The sequence below is a fragment of the Globicephala melas genome, chromosome 1 (assembly GCF_963455315.2).
Source record: "Globicephala melas chromosome 1, mGloMel1.2, whole genome shotgun sequence".
NCBI lineage: Eukaryota > Metazoa > Chordata > Mammalia > Artiodactyla > Delphinidae > Globicephala > Globicephala melas.
The window spans coordinates 81,887,860-81,908,298 of NC_083314.1; the positions used below are offsets into that span (position 1 = coordinate 81,887,860).

The following is a 20,439-nucleotide window of genomic DNA, read 5'->3' on the forward strand; positions in this document are numbered from 1 at the left end:
TTAATAAGCAGAATACCCCCTGTATTTGGTTATCATCAATCCTAATTTATTATGTAACTGACATCTTCGAATTAGTCTCCCTGAATGTTATGTGGTTCACTGTCCACATACCTGAAGCAGGGAAGAGGGAAACCCTGGCCTATTAAGAATTCAGTCAATCAGTCAATGCTTTCTGAGTATCTGCTTTTGGCTCAATATTGGGCTAGGAGCTGCAGAAAATAGAGAAGAAAGACACTGTCTCTATCCTTAAGGGCCTTATAATCCACTGGACTAGATAAGATAGATGCATATGAAACAGAGAAAAGTGTAAGACTTTTGGTAAATCATGTGGTTTTGACTGCTAAATAAAAATGTAGAAGAGGGTAGTTAAAATAGAGCTATGATAAGTCCTTGAAGGATGTAGAAGAAATAGATAAGCTGAGAACAAAGAGGAAAGGATTACAAGTCAATATATATAATGTAGATTACATATTGTAGAAGTTTGGCAGTGAAAGGAAGGAGGAAGATAGGAGAGCACCTAGAAAGGGTATCAGGGTTAAATAAAAAATGTTTCTCCTCCTTGCAGAAGGGAGAGTTATGCTGGTATAATCAATTGAAGAAAACCACGTCTTTGGGCATGGGATGATTGTGCCTCTGACTTTTCCACAAAAATTTAGGAACTTCGTCAATATCAACATTATTCAATAAAGATCACCAAGTGAATAAGCACAAGTTCTGAAATTCAGATTGCTAAATGTGTCCACCCAAGCACTAAAATACTGGTTGATGGTACCACCTTCCCAGATCCTATAGATTACTCATACCAAGAGCCACTGTGACCTGAGTATGCTGTCACATGACAGCCAGCAAAGTGGCCTCTGCAGATTTGTAAATCTACCTACTGATTTGTAATTTAACCATCTCTACCTCTCATTAATTCATCACTGCCTTTCCTTTCTCTGGCAGCTCTAATAGCCCTTCAAGTAATCCTTGCCAAAATAATATGCCTGGTTTTCTCTCCATGTGCTCTTTCCTACTTGACTTTTCTTTTAGGCCCTAAACATAGAATTTTCTTAAGCTTTTCTCTCCTTTCCCATCCATATTCAAACCACTTGGTGGTATTTCTCTATTCTACTGTCACAAACTATTATTTCCTTTTCCTTCAACATATACTCTAAATCCTTAAACAGACATGAGGACAATAAATACAGTACAACATTGCTCTTATTAAGAAAGAAGTGGGAAAAAATAACCACCTATCTTCCTAGGAGAATTCTTACCTTTTGGCCATATCCTCTCGAGCCTTAGCTATTTCTTTTATCATTGCATTTTGTGAGGGCAATGTCTTTATCCCTAAAGAGAAAAATCAAAATTTTAAGTGTAAAATTAAAATTACCTCAGTATGAACACTAACCCTATTAACAATTACCATGCTATGGAAAATTCAAAGGAATACAGGCTAGTTGTCTGTACCAAGGAGGTTACACCTTCGCTTGATCACCTTACCCTACCACCACCAGAATATAATAATATTAACCTCAGTAGCTTACTCTTTTCTACTTTGTCTTTGGAAGATATTTCTCCTAATCTGCTTTCCACCTATACCTGCCTCCTCCCTAACATAGTCTTTCAGTTGGGAAATGAAATCTGGATATGAGGAAATGATAAATGGCCTTAAAAGTATATGGAAAATGAGGTACAAAGTAAAAGGGCGGGAGGAATATGGGAAACACACCTGTACTTGTACTCTTATTAACAAAGAGGCTTTATACCACAGGGAGAAGGAAGTAAAAGTAAACTCTCAGTCCTGTTGTATGCCTACAGTTCCATGGAAGATAAGCCTTACCTTCTAAATTTTTTAATTTACTGAGAGTGAGGGGTAAGGTCAAGGGCAACTCATAATACCCAATCTTAACAGATAAATTTAAGCACCAATGAACAGTTCCAGTAGCAGGAATTTAACACCAAGGACATGGCTAGACAAAGGTAGAGTAGTATTTAAGTTGACATAGACAACTCTCAATTTAAATGATTAGCTTTATGCCCGGATTTACAGGCACTATGCCATGTAGAAAACTTTAGCCACACCCAACTCTAAAGTGTTACTCCACAAAATTCTGGAACGTGTAATTTTAGAATGGGAATATATCTTACCTAATACAATCCTCTCTACAAGTACTCTCAAGTGGTTATCTCATTCCTCCTTAAATATCTCTGGTGATGGGGATCTCATCACCTGAGGAGATGATTTAATTGTTTGGCTGCTCTACTTGCTGGAACATTATTCTTTTCATTGACCCCAGAACCTGGCTCCATGCAACTGGCACCAGTGGACTTAGCTCTGCCTTCTGGGGCCAAGGAGTCTAGTATTAACAAATGACAGCGTTTGAACCATTTGAGAACAACTGTCATAACTTCTTTAAGTCTTCTCATTATTAGCCTTAAAGCCTTAATAGTACTAGTCCCCCATATAACAGGTTTCACATTCTCTGCCACGTGGTTACACTTCTCTGGGCACACTCTAGTAACTATCCTGGTGTGTCCCTCTTAAAACATGAGACTCAGAAATTCAACACTCAAGAAATAGCCTTCTGTGCTTTGCCATGTGTTCTTTTCATTTTAGCCTTGGGAATTACTATGTATGTTCATAAGTCAATGAGAAATCACTGAAATGCTTCATTCGAGGTTAATCACAGGTCTTAAGAGGCTCATGAAACGCATTTTGAGAGTTGATTTGCAAATTATTTCTCATAGTACAACCATAACTTTTACTTCTCTTAACTAAAAACATTATGGAGGAAGAGGTCCATTTCCTGCCTGTGAGAGGCAGCCAATTCATCAAAAGAACCCCAACCAAACAAACAAAAAATCACTATAAATTAGATAGGTAGATAGATAGGAATGTATAAAAATGTGTACGTTATCCAATGGTGCAATTCTTTATTAATTCATTGGTACTGTTTGTTGAACTGTTTCCTCGTTCAGAGAACATGTCTTTTTTTTTTTAGAAGATACTTTCATTTATTTATTTTTAATAGATCTTTATTGGAGTATAATTGCTTCACAATACTGTGTTAGTTTCTGTTGTACACAAAAGTGAATCAGCCATATGCATAAGTATGTCCCCATATCCCCTCCGTCTTGAGCCTCCCTCCCATCCTCCCTATCCCATCCCTCTAGGTGGTCACAAAGCACGGAGCTGGTCTCCCTGTGATATGCTGCTGCTTCCCACTAGCTATCTGTTTTACATTCGGTAGTGTATATATGTCAATGTTACTCTCACTTCGCCCCAGCTTCCCCCTCCCACCTGGTGTACTCAAGTCCATTCTCTATGTCTACATCTTTATTCCTGCCCTGAAACTAGGAGTATCCTCCTTCCTATCTTGCTCCTTCTCTTTTTTTTTTTTTTTTTGCGGTACGGGGAGCTCTCACTGCTGTGGCCTCTCCTGTTGCGGAGCACAGGCTTCGGACGCAGGCTCTGCGGCCCTGGCTGACGGGCCCAGCCACTCCGCGGCATGTGGGATCTTCCTGGACCGGGGCACGAACCCGCGTCCCCTGCATCGGCAGGCGGACTCTCAACCACTGCGCCACCAGGGAAGCCCAGCTCCTTCTCTTATATTACCAGTTTAAATCAATGGCCATAGCACCTGAGCAGATTCTTTTCTCGCTTTCATCTCCAACCTACATTCCATCCAAATCCTTTCAAATTCACCAGTGAAATTTCATTCAAATTTGTCTCCCCATATTCATTTACCTTAGTTTAAAGCCCTCATCATGTCTTACTTGGACTTTTATCACAGGCTCGAAACTGACCTATTTCCCATTTCACTCCCCTGTAACACATCTTCTGAATTACAGATCTGATTTGACTCCCCCTCTCCCACTTGAAAACCTTCAAATGTTCTCTATTGCCTACACTGAATGTAAACTTCTTGCATGGCACCTAAGGATTTTTCTTGGCTTTGCCTCTATAGATATCTCCAGCTTCATTTTCTTTAATTCCTGTAATACTTTGTTTTCCAGAATTCTGAACTCCTTGTAGTTTTTAGGACTTGGTTTATTCAGTCATTTTTCTCTAACTTTGCATAAATATCACAAATTCTTCTCTTCTCTGTTATGGTCAAAATGTCCTTGTCCTTTTAGTAAACTCTAACTTTCCTTTACAGTGTATTTGCACTTGTAGGGAGAATTGGGTACTTATTCTTTCCTGCTCCCATAGCCAGCTCCTCTACATTGTTATTGGACCCTTGTTTAGGATATAGTAAATACCTGCTGGATGAATGAACACATTAAATGTCTGTTTACTTGTCTGTCTTCCTTGCTTGACTCTGAGTTCCATAAAGATAGGAATTTTCTATTTGGTCATATTTGCATCTCCAGCACTTAGCAGAGGGTCTGGCATATACTAAGAGGTCAGTAAATGTTAACTGAAGAATGTTGTTGAAGAACAGTGTGGAACTGAAGTTCAGAGATTTCCTAAGGGTTGCAAGACAAGGTTCAAATGGAGTGAGCCTGAATTATAACTCTGTGGAACTAAGTCTTTCAGTCGGCTCTCAGGCCTAAGACAGATTTTATTTATGTAATCCTGACTAGTCTCTGCACGTTTAATGTAAAGATAATGTTACAAGAGAAGGAGGTGTGGCTGCCTTTCTGCTCTTTCAGTCCAGTCCAGCCTTTACCATGACTGGAAATTGAGAAGGTAGTCTATAAGATGAGATCCTCAGATAAGAACTTTCTACTGTAGAGTTTAGAAAACCTTCAAAACTAAACTTGTAGTCACTGAATAGAGATGTATTAGCTACCTCCCATGTGCTAGGCACTGGTCTAGTCTTGGAAGACAAAGGCAAATAAACATGATTCTTTTATTTAAAGAGCTTTCAATATACTACAAAGAGAGGGAGGAAATAAACAGGCTTTTTCCACACAAATAATGAGTAAAGAGAAGGCATACCAGGCAGAGAGAACAACAGAAGCAAAGGCACAGGGTATAAGAGTACCTGCTGTGTTTGCTGCATAGTGGGTAAGTCATTCAGTGCATCTAGAAGATTGTAGGATGGATGGTAAAGACCTCCAAAAGATGGGCCTGAGAAAGCAGCCTGTATCCAATTTGTGGAGGAACTTGAATGCCATGCTATGACATAATGATTCCTTGTGATCCAGAGAATTGGTATCATTTCATACGGTTTGCAAGGTTTGAAAGGGAAGAAAGTTACTAAATGAAAGTGGAACACTTGCAAGGGCTCTTGAGAGGGCTACAAATGCGACAAAAGAAAACTAGATTTCTGTCAAGGCAAGCAAGTGGGTTCAGTGTTCTATAAAAGGGTGGAATATTTTCTTGACAAGAGAATAGTAATTCTAGAGAACACAGGAAGAAGGGAAATGGGGCTTGGTAGGGAAAGGACAGGCCAGGGAAGAGGACAGGCTGAGTTGGGCAGGTGTAAAAGAATGGGAGAAACTAGCTGATTCTAAGTAAGGTCTTAAAATTGGCACAGTGAAGGTAGAACTCAGAGATGAGAAAGGCAAGGATTTGGTAGGCAGTCAGTAGGGCTATGGGTAGAACAAAAAACTCAGGGTTCCTATTGGAAGTTTGATAAAGTTATAGGGATTCTCTGATGATTCCTTCCTTCCAAGTGTTAGAAGAAAGCTGGAGGAATTAGCAATAAGCTTTGCTAGCAGAGGAAACTGGGGTTTTTGTGTATTTCCCCTAAGATTCCCTAATCCTGTGGCCATGATGCAGAATCTTCCAAATACTCATTTTTCTTAATCCTCTCAATGGTTCATTTGGTCCTGGAAAAGAGTCTCAGTTGTTCTAAGTGTACTAAGATGCTGTGGCCTATTTTAATTCAACTTTTTCCTCTTATTTAATTGACCCAATTAAAAGATCCAATTTATATGACTGGAATTAAGCCAACTTAATGGTTTACTTGCATTGGATTGCTGGTCCAGTGCTCAAGGAGTACATGATCTACTGGATAGAATTAAAAGGAATTAAGAAATGAAAGAATTTTGAGGAAATTTGGAAAAGTTTTTTACCTATCAGCTCTAACACCATTGCTTATTTTTTCTCTGCTACCAGGAGGATCTTTACTAGGGAAGAAGATGCTGTAATTTCAACAAGCACTTTGAATGGTTTTAATTAAACATTAGTAATGGTAGCAAATTTTATTATAACAATCATAGAATCAAGAACTTCTTTATTAGAAGGGACCTTAAAAGTCATCTGATTTCTCCCTATTCTGAGGCTTGAATCTACTTCCTATTGGCCTGGCAAAAGTTTATTTTTAATGTTAAGCTGATATTGTACAAACCCTCAAAGTTTCACTCCTTGTTTCTAGTTCAACCCTTTGAAGAGACACTAAGGAAATAAAACCTTCTGCTTTGGGGCATCTCTTCAGATACCTGAAGGGAACTTCCCTATCTTCCCTAAATCTTATCCTCTCCAGCCACACCTCTCCAGCTCCTTTAGTTGTACTTCAAATGGCACATTTTCAAATCCCTTTACCATTCTTGTCTCTGTCCTTTTAATGTACTCCAGTTTCACTTTTAAAATGTCTGTGGGTGTGGTCTGACCAGTTCAAGGAAGAACAGTTGTAAATTCCAGGACATTATGTTTTTTTAATAATGCCAGATATAGTTAAGTATTTTGGAAGCCACATCATTCTTTTGATTCATATTGAGCCTACTATCTCAAGCCCCAAAATTTTTTCTCACATTCTCCTAACCAAAACTTTCTGAAAGAGGGAATATAAAGAGAGGAAAGTGAGAATTCAAATGGCTGAATTTTCTACATTCTGGACTAGTCTTTAACCAGGTCTTAATTTTTGGCTTATATCAAATCACAGCACTTCTATATTTGACTTTCTCTAACTATAATGAAAGAAGATTAAATTCTTTTGCTTCACAAATATATATTAGTTGTCTCAAAACTAGATGCATAGATTTTAAACTGGAGTGCACATTGGAATCACCTGGGGAACATTTTCTCAAGTGTGGGGCTCTTATGTCTGCCCCACCCAAGACTTATTAAATAAACAGCATAAGGCAAAGCACACCCATTTTGGGAAAACATCCTAGTAGATTCTGCTGTATGTCCGTGGTTATAAATTACTACTTTATATTCCCTCAAAAATTAATTTTTGAGCACTACTTTTGTGCCAGGCACTGTTACAATTATACATGCTGTCTCAGCTATTTATAAGCAAGAACATAAACATAATTAAACAAACCACTAAGAAATTAGGTAGTCATCTTGCATGGTCACTTACCTTTAAATACTTGAGTGACCAGTGTCCGTGGAGCTCTGAAACGGGCATAACGGCACCCAAGGGCTGGATCAAGCCTATGATTGCAAGAGTTGGCTTTTCAGGTTAGGAGGGAAGACCTTTTTATACAGGGATATCTTGTTTTTGACTACTTTGACAGAATCTTCAGGAAAAGGAAAGGCAGGACTTCCCTGGTGGCGCAGCAGTTGAGAATCGGCCTGCCAGTGCAGGGGACACGGGTTCAATCCCTGGTCTGGGAAGATCCCACATGCCACAGAGACACTAACCCCGTGTACCGCACCTACTGAGCCTGCGCTCTAGAGCCCAAGAGCCACAGGTACTGAAACCCTCGCACCTAGAGCCCATGCTCCACAGCAAGAGGAGCCACCGCAATGAGAAGCCCGCGTACAGCTACAAAGAGTAGCCCCCACTCGTCGCAACTAGAGAAGGCCCTTGCGCAGCAACAGAAACCCAATGCAGCCAAAACAAAAAACAAACAAAGGGAAAGGCAAAGCTATAGCCTGTAGCAAAGATAACAGCAGCGATGTCATCTTCCCTGAAGCCATCCTCAATTATGCCCACTGTCTCTGTGAATTCCTTCACATTTGTTTTCACCTTCACCAAGCCAGAAATTATACAGTTTGGCAGATCATCATTTATGGTTGGTTGCTGACTCAGAGCTCTGTCAAAGATGATAAAGAAGGAAAAACGAGAGAGATCATGAGAGAGAGATCATTGCCATGTAAGTAAAATTCTACTTTGATTGAGGTGGTTAATCAATATGCCAATAGTCTCCCTTTATTCATGAAATTTGGGAAAGGTCTAATGTATACCAGCTTGATAAAGGTAAGGATCTCAGAGTAAAAGTTTGACCCTGGATGGCATTGAAAGAGAAGCTGTTGGAGAATTGAGGGAAGGATTGTTTTATTTGAAGAGTACATGCATGGTTTCTCAAGGCCTAATAAAGCTCTCAGTGATATGATAAGTCCACAGTCTAGTAGCTTCTACCCATATATCAAGAAATCTGCAGAACTGGACTATCAGCATTCTGTTGAGTCTTTTTTCCTCTTCAAAGGCCCAAGAGCCAGGCTTGGACCATCATTTTCCAAAAGGTATAATAAATTGCATGTGTATAGTGACTTACAGTTATAAATTGACTTTACGTACATAAACGTATTTGAGTCTCACGCAAACCCAACGAAGGAAACAGGACAGTTGTCATTATCCAGGTTTTATAGATGAGGAAACTGAGGCCTGAAGAAGTTAAGTGGCTTGCCCAAGGTCACACAGCCTAGGATTTTAGGATTTATTTCAAAATGTTTTTTTATTAACTCTCTTGAGCTCCTCTGGGCATGGTAAGTAGTATTTCCTACAAATAGCATAGGATAAGGTGAAGAATCTTGGACCTTTCTAAAAGCAGTGTGAATCCTTGGATCCTGTGTTAACAGCTCTGAGAATCCTCAGCTCATCATGGTCAGACAGAGCTGGCCTCTTCTTAGGAACAAGATATGTTTAAACAGTATTACTGGTTTGCTGTATTATTCCATATAACCTCAATATATTTTGTGATCACCAAAGTTATGGATGCTACAGTTTGCATAATTGGGTGAAATAGATGCCTGAAAGCTTGTTGGCAGACACAGTCTCAAAATATCACCCCACTGATTAATTTCAAAGGAAAATATATCTTTACAGTAAAGAAACCTAGTAGATACCACCTAATCCAGTGATCGAATTTTACATCATTAATACGCAATGAGCTGCTATCATACAGCTCCTGATGTGATCCACCAAGAAGGCACAACATAACATATGAGTATTCACACCAAGACTGTTTAACCTAAATATAATAGAGGAAGAACAGCTGTGAAAGTCCAAATTTAGAGACTTTTGCAAAATAAATGGCTTCAATTCTCAAATAAACGAAAATCCATGTCAAAAAAATAGAGAATTATTTCATATTGAGAGATTAAAGAGGTATGACAACTAAATGCAATGGTGTAATGCCTGACAGAATCCTGGATTTAAAACTTAAAAAGCCACAGGGAATTCCGTGGCAGTCCAGTGGTTAGGACTCCACACTTTAAGCCACACGGCATGGCCAAAAATAAAGAAAAGCTACAAATATTATTGAAACAATTTGGGAAATTTGAATATGCGGTATATTAGATAATGGTATTTTTATCAATGTTAAATTTACTAAGTGTGATAATTATGTTTATGTAAAGAATGCCCTTTTTCTTAGGCAATATATGCTAAAGAATGTAGGGTAAAGTGTCTTATTGGCTGCAACTTACTCTCGACTGGTTCAGAAAACAAAATGTATGAATACATGTATATATATATGGATGCTATATATATATGGATCTGTCTATCTCCAGAGAGAGGGAGAGAGAGAAAGCAAATATAGTAAACTGTGAATAATAGGTGAATCTAAGTGAAGGGTATATGGGTGCTTATTGCACTCACTATTTTATAGGAAGTAAATCTAAACATTGGACATCCCCGGTGGTGCAGGGACACGGGCATGTGGGTTCAAGCCTGGGAAGATCCCACATGCCGCAGAGCAACAAAGCCCGTGTGCCACAGCTACTGAGCCTGCACTCTGGAGCCCTCCAGCCACAACTACTGAGCCCACGTGCTGCAACTACCAAAGCCTGCGCGCCTACACCTGTGCTCCGCAACAAGAAGCCACTGCAATGAGAAGCCCGCGCACCGAAACGAAAAGTAGCCCCCGCTCGCCGCAGCTAGAGAAAGCTCATGCGCAGCAACGAAGACCCAACACAGCCAAAAATAAATACATAATTTAATAAGAATAAAATAAAATAAAAGTTGAAAGAGAACACAGCATTTAAAATCAACCTCTGGAAATGCTATCACAGTCTACCTTGTAGGCTCTGTGAAGACTCCTATCCTTGAAACGCTCATAGGACTCCATGCATTTCTTTATCATATTCTATTCTCCGTCTTCTTTTTTTTAAATTTTCTTTTAATTTTCTTTATTATTTTTTCTGTGGTACGCGGGCCTCTCACTGTTTTGGCCTCTCCCGTTGCGGTGCACAGGCTCCGGACGTGCAGGCCCAGTGGCCATGGCTCACAGGCCTAGCCCCTCCGCGGCATGTGGGATCTTCCCAGACCGGGACACGAACCCGTGTCCCCTGCATCGGCAGGCCTACTCGCAACCACTGCGCCACCAGGGAAGCCCTGTCTGTCTTCTTGTTAGAGTATTAAAGTAAATATCCATTTCTCCAGTCTGTCATTTATTACTTGTGTGATCTTGGGCAAATTAGGTTCTCTAAGTGTCAATTTTTATATTTGCAAAATGGAGATCAAAATAGTACCAACCTATAGGGCTGTTGTGAGGATTAAATGAGATAACACGTGTAACATTTAGCACCGTGCTTGTCTTATATTAAGTCCTCAAAAAGGTAGGGTGTTATTATTACTATTAGTATTACTATTAGGTCTTTAGTCTCAGTATTCTCACGCCAGTATAATGCTTGGCTCATGACAGATGCTCAGTTGTTTGTTGGATGAATGAATGAACCATTTTGTTGTTGCTATTGGGCATCATGTAAAAGGAGCTGGTACCTCAGGGAACGATAAAATGGTTAATGCCAAGGAGAATTATAGCCTGAAAATTATAGACCAGTAGATCTTGGACTTCTGTGGGGGAAAGGTAGAAATCTAATCTCAGATTCTGTGGACTTGCTTTATGTAAACATAGAGGTAACCCTACTATTAGCCTATGGGAACAGTCCTTATTCTTTGCCTTGGCTGTTACTGCCCACCTCCCAGCCTGGGAACATACCTGTGTTTAGGCTTCAGGCCAAACAGTTCATGATCAAACCTTTGGTTCATCTTTTTTTCCAAAAATATATTTGCTAATGATTGACCACAAATCTTAAAATATTTAAATCGAGAAGTCAACAACACATCAAAAGGATATCCATAGTCTCTGACACGATTGAAGATCCAAGCCCCTCTTCTGGTGCTGAGGAAAACCTGAGGCATGGGGAAAGAATGTTTGTTTTTGCCATTCTCTGACTCGTTTCTCTGAAGGAATGGGAACCCAGTTTCTTCAAGATGAAGTTCAGACTCATTAGTCTGGCTTTTTATTCCCTGGTAATATATATATTTTAAAATTTCCTGCCATTTTCTTGTCAAACACTAAGCTTACAATTAAATTGGTGTAGTCACTGACCAAGACTATGTCTTGCTCTGAACTACCAGTGCATTTCTGTTTAATGTCATTATGCCTCCCTGAAAAGCTTAATTCTCCAAAGCCTATTAATTTTTCAGATCCAGATCAAGTCTCCCTCCTCCATGAAGATACCACTGACTGTTCTGGCTGATAATTTTCTCTCCATCTTCTGAACTTCTCTAGCACTTGTCCCCTGTCCAACTCATTTAAAATCATGGAACAGTAAAGCTGAAAGCAACTGGACATCATTAATCCAAAACCTTCAGTCTTTATTTTGCCTTTGACATTGTTTACATTATTACAAAAAATTATTTATATTGACATGTAACATTATATATTCTTATTTTTTATCTTTCCAAATGTGTTTTCTCCAAGGTGGGAGGTAGAGCATATACATCCTTTAGTCCCCTACCTATCATCAGCATCACTTCCTTGTATTGAGAATTGTAACCTGTAAATCGCTGTACTAGGTCCTTTATCTATATTTTTATTTAATCAATACAACAACCTCTTGAGGTAGGTATTGTTATGTCCTTTATATGGGTGAGGAGAATGGAGAGGATGAATAACTTGCCTGAGGTCATATAGCACTAAGTGGTAGAGCTGAATTTCCTACCTAGGTCTGACTGACTCCAAAGCCTGTGCTTAAGTAATGTTTCATCGATTATTTAAGGGAAAAACTGAAGATTGCAAATAGCACAAAGGGAGCTGGTCCGTCTTTCTGTTATCTGCTGGCTAAAGTCCACATTCAGAGCTGATAAAAAGTTTGGTATTCAACTACCTGGCAAAAGCATCACTTTATATTATAAAACTCTCTGGAGATAGTTTCCCGGGTTGTAAGCTATATAAGTACATTGTTTTATGGTGTTTTGTCTAACATTTCATGTTAAACGGTGACCTGTCTATAGAGGGCTAATTATGTACTTCATACATATATTCTCACCGATGGTGACCTTAAACTCTACCATAATTAAGCACTTTTACGTGTCACCATTGAAAGAGCCTGCGTGGTCTTAGGAATCAGTGGCTTTTTGTGCACTCTATATAACTTTTAACATATAAGTTATGAGTAATGTAAATGCTCAGAGCTTTAATTAAAAAGTTCTCTGTGTATAAAATAGTGACAAAAATACATACGTCACAAAGCTTTTTCAGACACAGCTACCTTACCTACACCCGCTCCTGCTGCCTTGTTCTTTGGCAATTTACAATTCCTCAGTGCTTGTAAGGCCCAGCTCCTCTACAGCTGACCATTTAACAAGCCAATGGTATTAAAGAAAGCTCATGCCTTCGGTCCCCACCACATACCTTGTACATTCTTTTATCATAGCACCCATACCCTTTATTATTTATATACCTATTTCCTAATAAATGCTTGTTGAATTAATTTGTGGAGTAATATATGAAATCAGTTTTGTGGTGATCAATGGGGATAGACTGAGAGGAAGTGTTACTGAATGGAGTTTGTGGGTAAAGTTCATTTAACAAAGTTGTGGCATTAAACTTCTATTTTTAAAAATAATTTAAAAACAATTTGTGGAGAAGCACAGCTTAGTTAAAGTTACTGAAGAACAACCAGGCATTTATGTATTGCCAATAAAGTTGTGATTCAATAAATATATGAATAACAAAATATATCAATAATGTCTTTTTTTTAATAATGTCTTTTTCTAGGAATTTATAATGAAAATACTTCCTTCCCAGTTCAAAATCTATCATACAAAAAATAATACAAACCAAAAAACGCAAGGATATAGAAACTGCTTTAGAGTGAATGTTATTCTGTGTTACCTCATTGTATGCAAAGGCTGGAGAGAGCTGCTTGTATGTGCTACAATGTGGTGGTTGCTTTTCATACTGATATCCATGTTGTCTTTTTTTTTTTTTTTTGGGATTAAAGACCTGATGAGAGTTCACTTTAATGCAATTGACTAGGAAATTTGATTGTTTCAGTCACATAACATTTTAAGATAATAACTGGAATTATGACTAATTACATTATAACAAGACATATCATGGACGCCAAAGACATTGAAAAATTTCTAGGAACTTCATACAATTTTGGAAACATATTAATAACATATATCCATAAAAATATAAACTAAAGAAGATTAAACATTGCTTCTTTTTTTCTCAAGAAACTGTAAATAAAATTTAATAGGGTATCATGTAGCCAGAAGGAGGCAGTGCCCCATTTAGAGGAGTGATTGTTATGTCAAAGTGATCTCCTACAGGGAACTCATTAGACTGCAGGGTTACAGAATCATCAGTCTTCTTTCTCCTAGACATGGTACTGCCAGTCTTCTTATTTGATAGCTGAATGTTTTAAGTGCCATAAAAGAATCACAGGATTTATCCATGTACCCTTTCTAGCTCCTGGGTAGATTTCTTTTACTAAACTAGTCAGTTTGTTCAAGGTTGCATTCAACCAAGTGTACCACTGTAGCTCACTGGATTGTACATTTCTGCAGGAGGACGTGTCCATTCCGTGATGGGAGACATTGCTGGTGGTGAAGACACACAGCAGCAGCAGGTACGTCTTCTCCTTTTTCTTTTTTTTAATAGATCTTTATTGGAGTATAATTGCTTCACAATACCGTGTTAGTTTCTGTTGCACACCAAAGTGAATCAGCCATATGCATACGGATGTCCCCATATCTCCTCCCTCTTGAGTCTCCCTCCCATCCTCCCTATCCCACCCCTCTAGGTGGTCACAAAGCACTGAGCTGATCTCCCTGTGCTATGCTGCTGCTTCCCACTAGCTAACTATTTTACATTCGGTAGTGTATATATGTTGATGCTACTCTCACTTCGCCCCAGCTTCCCCCTCTTACCCTGTGTCATCAACATCCTCTATGTCTACATCTTTATTCCTGCCCTGCAACTAGGTTCATTAGTACCTTTTTTTTTTTTTAGATTCCATATATATGCATTAGCATATGGTATTTGTTTTTCTCTTTCTGACTTACTTCACTCTGTATGACAGACCCTAGGTCCATCCACCTCACTACAAATGACTCAATTTCATTTCTCTTTATGGTGAGTAATATTCCATTGTATATATGTGCCACATCTTCTTTATCCATTCATCTGTCGATAGACACCTAGGTTGCTTCCATGTCCTGGCTATTGTAAATAGTGCTGCAATGAACATTGTGGTACATGACTCTTTTTGAACTATGGTTTTCTCACAGTATATGCCCTGTAGTGGGATTGTTGTCTTTAGGAGGATTAGATTGCTTCTTTTTTCCATTTGGGGAGTAAAGAAGACAATTCCCCCACCATCCTAGGAGTGAAAAGCTTTCAATGACTGAGTACACTTTCCTTCAGATAAGAGCATTATCACTTCTACTGGCCAACAGGTGATCCACACTCTGAATGCTGCATTCTAACAAGCTCTCCCAGCAATCACCTGGTCTTCTTAAAAGCCAGAGGCAGACTCTGAAGAGACAGCTGAGTGAGATTATGAGCACAGTTTGTGGTCATGACCAAATTCCTTAGTGTGAGGCCAAGTGAATAATGGGAATCTAACTTGTAACCTTGGCTCCATCACATCATCAATCAAAATGTTGCCAACTGAGGCAGTGAAACCAAGCCCTGCATTTGCCATTGGCACTGATGGGCTGTGTGCAGGTATCCATACACTCTGCTGCGTCCACCTGCAGCTTCCTTGGTGAAGCAAAGTAAATAATTCACTAATTAAAACCTGTTTGGCTGTGTGGCCAATTTCCACAGCCAGATCGCTTCCAGAATTCCCAATGCCAATTATAATGACTCTCTTTCTGGTGAAACTCTCTGGATTATTATAATCTTGACTATGAAAGTATTGTACTTTGAACTTCTCAATTCCTGCAAGATAAGGGAAAATAATTACTGGGTGATGGTTTATCTGATATCATTTGTTAAATCATTCATTTTTTTTGCAGTGTGTAGAGTTTATGCATATATTCTCTGTATGTTCTCCTTTTACTCAGGTGCACTGTTGCCTTTCTGAATATTTTTGCCTGTTTTCTTTTCCCATCACCTCAGAGTGGAACCTTGTGATTTCCTTTTCATAAGTAGTCTGCTGAACTCAGGATCTGTTAGCATTTTAGACCCGTGGGCTCACAAATCCAAACTGCTTCAGAAAACCTCCATTCTCTTTTGCCTTTTCATCCTCTATTTTTTTAAATTGAAGTGTAGTTGACTTATAATATTATAGCAGTTTCAGATGTACAGCATAGGAACTTGATATTTTTGTAGATTATGCAACATACAAAGTTATTACAATGTTACAGTCTTTTGACTATATTCCTTGTGCTGTATATTACAACCATGTGACTGATTTATTTTATAACTGGTAGTTTGTATCTCTTAATCCCCTTCACCTATTTTTCCCATCCCCCACCCCCTTTTCATCATCTGTAAATACCTACTTCCATTTCAATGAGAGTATATATGTTTTTACATACTCTAGAGTATGCATAGAGTAGTTTTTTCCCCTCAAAATGAAAATCCAGGCCAAAGACTGTAATTAAACTCTTTCTTTAAGCTTTCTTTATTTTCTTACTTAGAAACTCGATATTTCTGTTTGTTACTTCAATTGCTAAAAAAGCCTTCATTCAACCTAATGCAGATCAACTCTTATTATCCCTAGGAAAACTAAAATCATTGTGAAACTAAATATAGAGCCTTCTAATTTTCCTCTAGTCCCCCAAATTACTGTTATCTCTACCTCCTAAATAGCATTAATACAAGTTACCCCAACATCTTTCAGGAGAATATGCAGAATTAGGATAAGCCTTATTTCATCCCAAGGTAGGAATCACTCAGACAACAATCCTCCCATTCTTTAGGGATCAGGTCACAGGCATAGTCCAAGTGTCTTCCTTCCTTGTAGGCTACTTACTAAGAAAGCTTTCCAAGGGTAAGTGAGCATTGGTGTGATGGCCAGTGCAAACCATAACTCCATCGAAGACATTCACCTCCTTTTTCCCTTCAGATACCGTGACCACCTCCCATTGGCCTGAAGTGGAGAAATCAGGCTGCTTCTTCACACTGCACACAGTGGTCTAAAAAGAAAAGGGGTAGCCACAGGGCACTATAACCACAGCCTATATAGTGGACATCTTCCCTGACAGGACTCTCCTTGCAGAGGGTAAACAAACGGCTGATACCACATAACAGGCTCATGCAGGGGTATTTGATTTTCATACTCCACAAATCAGAACTTTTTTGTTTGGGGCTGTGGTCAGAGTGAGAAAACTTCCATGAGGCAAGCTAAATAAAACAGAGTTGGCAGACTAATGTTGCACTCTCCTCTGCTTCTAGAGAAGTGCAAATTACTAGTTCTCTGGACCATACCCTAGGGCAATGTGATACTTGAATAAAGTTTGGGCTTCTCTTGTGCTTCTGAGACACTCCATGCACGAAATGCCTATTCCTCCCCCATACCCCCAGACATCCTGAGACCCTCTGATGCCTTCTTACCGCAAGTCCTGTTCTCACTGTCTGGCCTTAAACTTGTGACTGAGCTAGAGGGCTCCCTTTCCTAACAGAGTAGAAAAACATCTCAGTGACTCATATTTTATGTAAATGAACCTCTCTGACTCCCATAAATGCCCATTTTACAAGTAACTATAAAGAAAGAAGGTGTGAGATGGGATAGTCAGTGGCACAATTTTTAGCTTTAAAAAATAGTAATAAATATGGGTTACTCTACCCAGCTTAAGGAAACATAAAGAATGTGTTCTATGTGCTTCTGGGTTTATGACCCTAATGTCTTGGTTGACTAATAGAGATACCCCCTTGTATACCCGAGCCATCCTATACTATTTATTGTTCTTCTCTATCATGTTCTTACTTTTACACAGGCTGGTGCTTCTGCCTGGATCATCCTTTTATTCTTTCTTCATTTGGAGATACTCACCCTTCAACATTTAGCTTGGTATTATCTCCTCTAAGAAAATTTCCCTGGTGCCTGATGCCTCATGCCCTGATGCGTTAAGTGTCCCTCCTCTGAGCTGCAATGAATAGATTTCAGTGGCCTTTATCACTCTGTAACTCTTTATTTTTAATAATTATGTTTACAATTAAATTTCATTTTTCTGTCTCCTTAACTAGACTGTGAAATCACTAATTTTTTGTTTTTGTGTCTTCAGTGCTTAGTATGGTAACAAACCTGTTCAATAAGCATTTAAAGAAGTGAAGAGAAGGACCACTAGGCTGTAAATGACTGACTTTGGAAGTCATCACTGGATACTGCCATTTTAATTTTGTTGTTAAAGAGAAAGGGTCATGATTTAGAAGAATGATCAGAAGGTAGAAGATTTGGGCTTTTTGCCAGCTGTCAGAAGTATTGATTCTTTTATGGTCATGGTTTAGAATGATAGGAATATCACAGAAGACTTTACAGCAGGAAAGAACCCGTGAAGTGATCTAGTACAGGCATCTTGTTTTACAAATAAACTGAAGGCACATCGGCATTGAGGAACTTACTTGTCTGAAGTCACAAGTTGATTAGTGGTAGAGCAGACTAGAACTCAAGTTTTTGCTTCCCAATTCAGTGTTCCTCCCTCTACACCAGAGTTAACTTATTTGTTCCCTCATAACTTTTCAATACCTACTTCACTGGGTTGTTGTGATCACATAAATAATGCACTGGAAAGTACTTCAGAAAGTATAAAAGGGCTAAGCAGCAAGTTGTGGAAACAGAAGGTTTTAAAGTTCCCATACCTGTCAGTTCCCTTCATTGTTTTATTGTAATCAAATGATATAGAATGAAGGCAATGAAATGAAGGTGGCTTCCTGGATCTGCAGTCAAAATACATAGAAGAGGGACCTTTCCATGAATATTTTGAGGCACAGGGAAGACACAGAGTGGAGTTTGGATAGGATAGATACATGAGCATATCAAACCAATCTAAGCACTGGTAAATAAGACCAGTTATTCATTTACTTGACAAACAACTCAGAACACAGAGATACCCATGAAATTCCCTACCTTAAATCGAATGTACTTTAGAAGGTCAAATTCATTGGCATACATCCTGAAATACTCCAGGACCTGGGAGTTGTGCATGAAGTTAGGATAGTGATCTGGGATGGGATAGTCACTGAAGCACATCATCTCCTTAGAAGTGTTGATGATTACTGACTTGTAAATAGTGGCCCTTTCTACTTCAGGTTCTTCCTGCAGTAAATAAAAAGCATTCATGGCAACTTGAGAATTAAGGTCATGGTTTATAAACAGCCAACAAACATTTGAAAAAGTTTTCTGAAAGAAATGCCAATTAAAAAAAAGTCCCCTCCCCACAACCCTTCACATCTCCCAGTATTTGTGCCCTTGTGCAGTCTCTTCCCCTTGAATCTAAGTTGTCCTCATGGCTTGCTTTTGACCAACAGCATGCAGTTGGAATGATACTGAATGGCTTCCAAGACTAAGTGATAGGTAGTCTTGCAGCTTCTGTCTGGGTCTCTTAGAAAGCTTGCTCTGGTGGAAGTCATCAGCCACGTAAGAAGTCCAGCTACTCTGAGATCATCATCCTGTGAGGAAGCCTGAGCTAGCCACATGCAAAGCATGTTTGGGATAGAGAGATGTGCAGCCAGCCCCCAGAAGGTCTAGTTATCCCAGCTGACGTTCTAAATATGTGAGCAGAGGGGTCATGGCACACGTCCAGTCCCAGCTGTCACCTGATTGCCATGACATAAGACTCCAAGTGAGACTGCCCATCTGAGTAATAGTCTTTTAAATAGTATATATATTTCAAAGCCTTGGGAAGTTTCAAGGGTTTCATACACTTGCCACATTGTTCTCCAGGAAACACTGTACTAACTTACATTCTGTCCACTATGTGTTCTCATTTTACCTTGTTTTTACTAATTTAAAAGACAATTACTCAGTGTTAGCAAAAATGAGGTGAAATGAGATCTTAGTACAATGTTTTCTGGACAGCAATGTGGCAAGAATATGAAACCCTTGCAACCTAGCCTTTTAAAGAAAGATTCAGCATTGTAGACAAAGATTTACGTTAAAGGATGTTAATGACAGCATTATTTATAACATAAAAATGAAATAAGCTAAATGCCTGCAATATTGTGATTTATAGGAAATATATATTTGGTTATCCAGATGGTCAAAATATATTTCTCATATATATTTGGTCTTTCTCCACAGTTCCTGGCTCAGAGCTCCCAGTACTCTCCTAATTTCCTAACTGTTGAGAGTGATAAAAAGTGCCCTTTGTTATGTTAATATGCTGACTTTTAGAAAGCAAATAAGGATGGGGGCTGGTTACCAATGGAGCAAACCCTGTAATTAGAGGGTTGTAACTTTCAGTTACCTATCCCCTGACCTCTGGGGAGGCAACAGGGGCTGGAAGTTGAATCAATAGCAGTGCCCAGTGATTTAATCAATCATTCATGCCTATTTCATAAAAATTCATGCCTATTTCAAAAAAAAGTCTCCATAAAAATCCAAAAGTGTGGGGTTCAGTGAACTCCCGGGATGGTGAACTGAAGAGGTTAGGGGAGAGCGGTGTGCCTGAGAGGGCATGGAAGCTCAGTGTGCTTTCCCCTGTGCATCTCTTCCATTTGGTTGTTCCTGAGTTATATTCTTTTATAACAAACCAGTAATCTAGTGAGTAAATGGGTTTCCTGTGTTCTGTGAGCTGCTTTAGCAAATTAATCAAACCCAGGGAAGGGGTTGTGGGAATTTCTGATTTATAGTCAGTTGGTTAGAAGCATAGGTAACAACCTGGCCTTGAGAATGGCATCTGAAGTCCAAATCCAAGGAGGGGGTCGTTGGAACCTCCAATCTGTAGGTGGTTGTTCAGAAGCCCAGGTAATAACCAGGGCTTATGACTGGTGTCTGAAGTGGGTTCGAGGGGGCAGTCCTGTAGGACTGAGCCCTCAATTTGTGGAATCTGATGTTATATCTGGGTAGGTAAGCATCAGAACTGAGTTGAATTCTTGAACATCCTGCTAGTGTTTGAGAATTGTTTGCTGGTATCTGCG

The 20,439-nt window shown here is 39.2% G+C and overlaps 1 protein-coding gene across 1 annotated transcript; it reads right to left on the reverse strand.

Annotated features, from left to right (window-relative positions):
* Nucleotides 1-71: 71 nt before the first annotated feature.
* LOC115859917 (flavin-containing monooxygenase 5-like) lies at nt 72-18,640 on the reverse strand. The gene is given in 10 exon segments (XM_030869325.2): nt 72-111; nt 1,260-1,332; nt 7,245-7,262; nt 7,265-7,345; nt 7,348-7,427; nt 7,729-7,923; nt 11,053-11,246; nt 15,152-15,294; nt 16,334-16,496; nt 18,428-18,640. Coding segments are annotated over 10 exon segments (1,200 nt in total).
* Nucleotides 18,641-20,439: the final 1,799 nt, after the last annotated feature.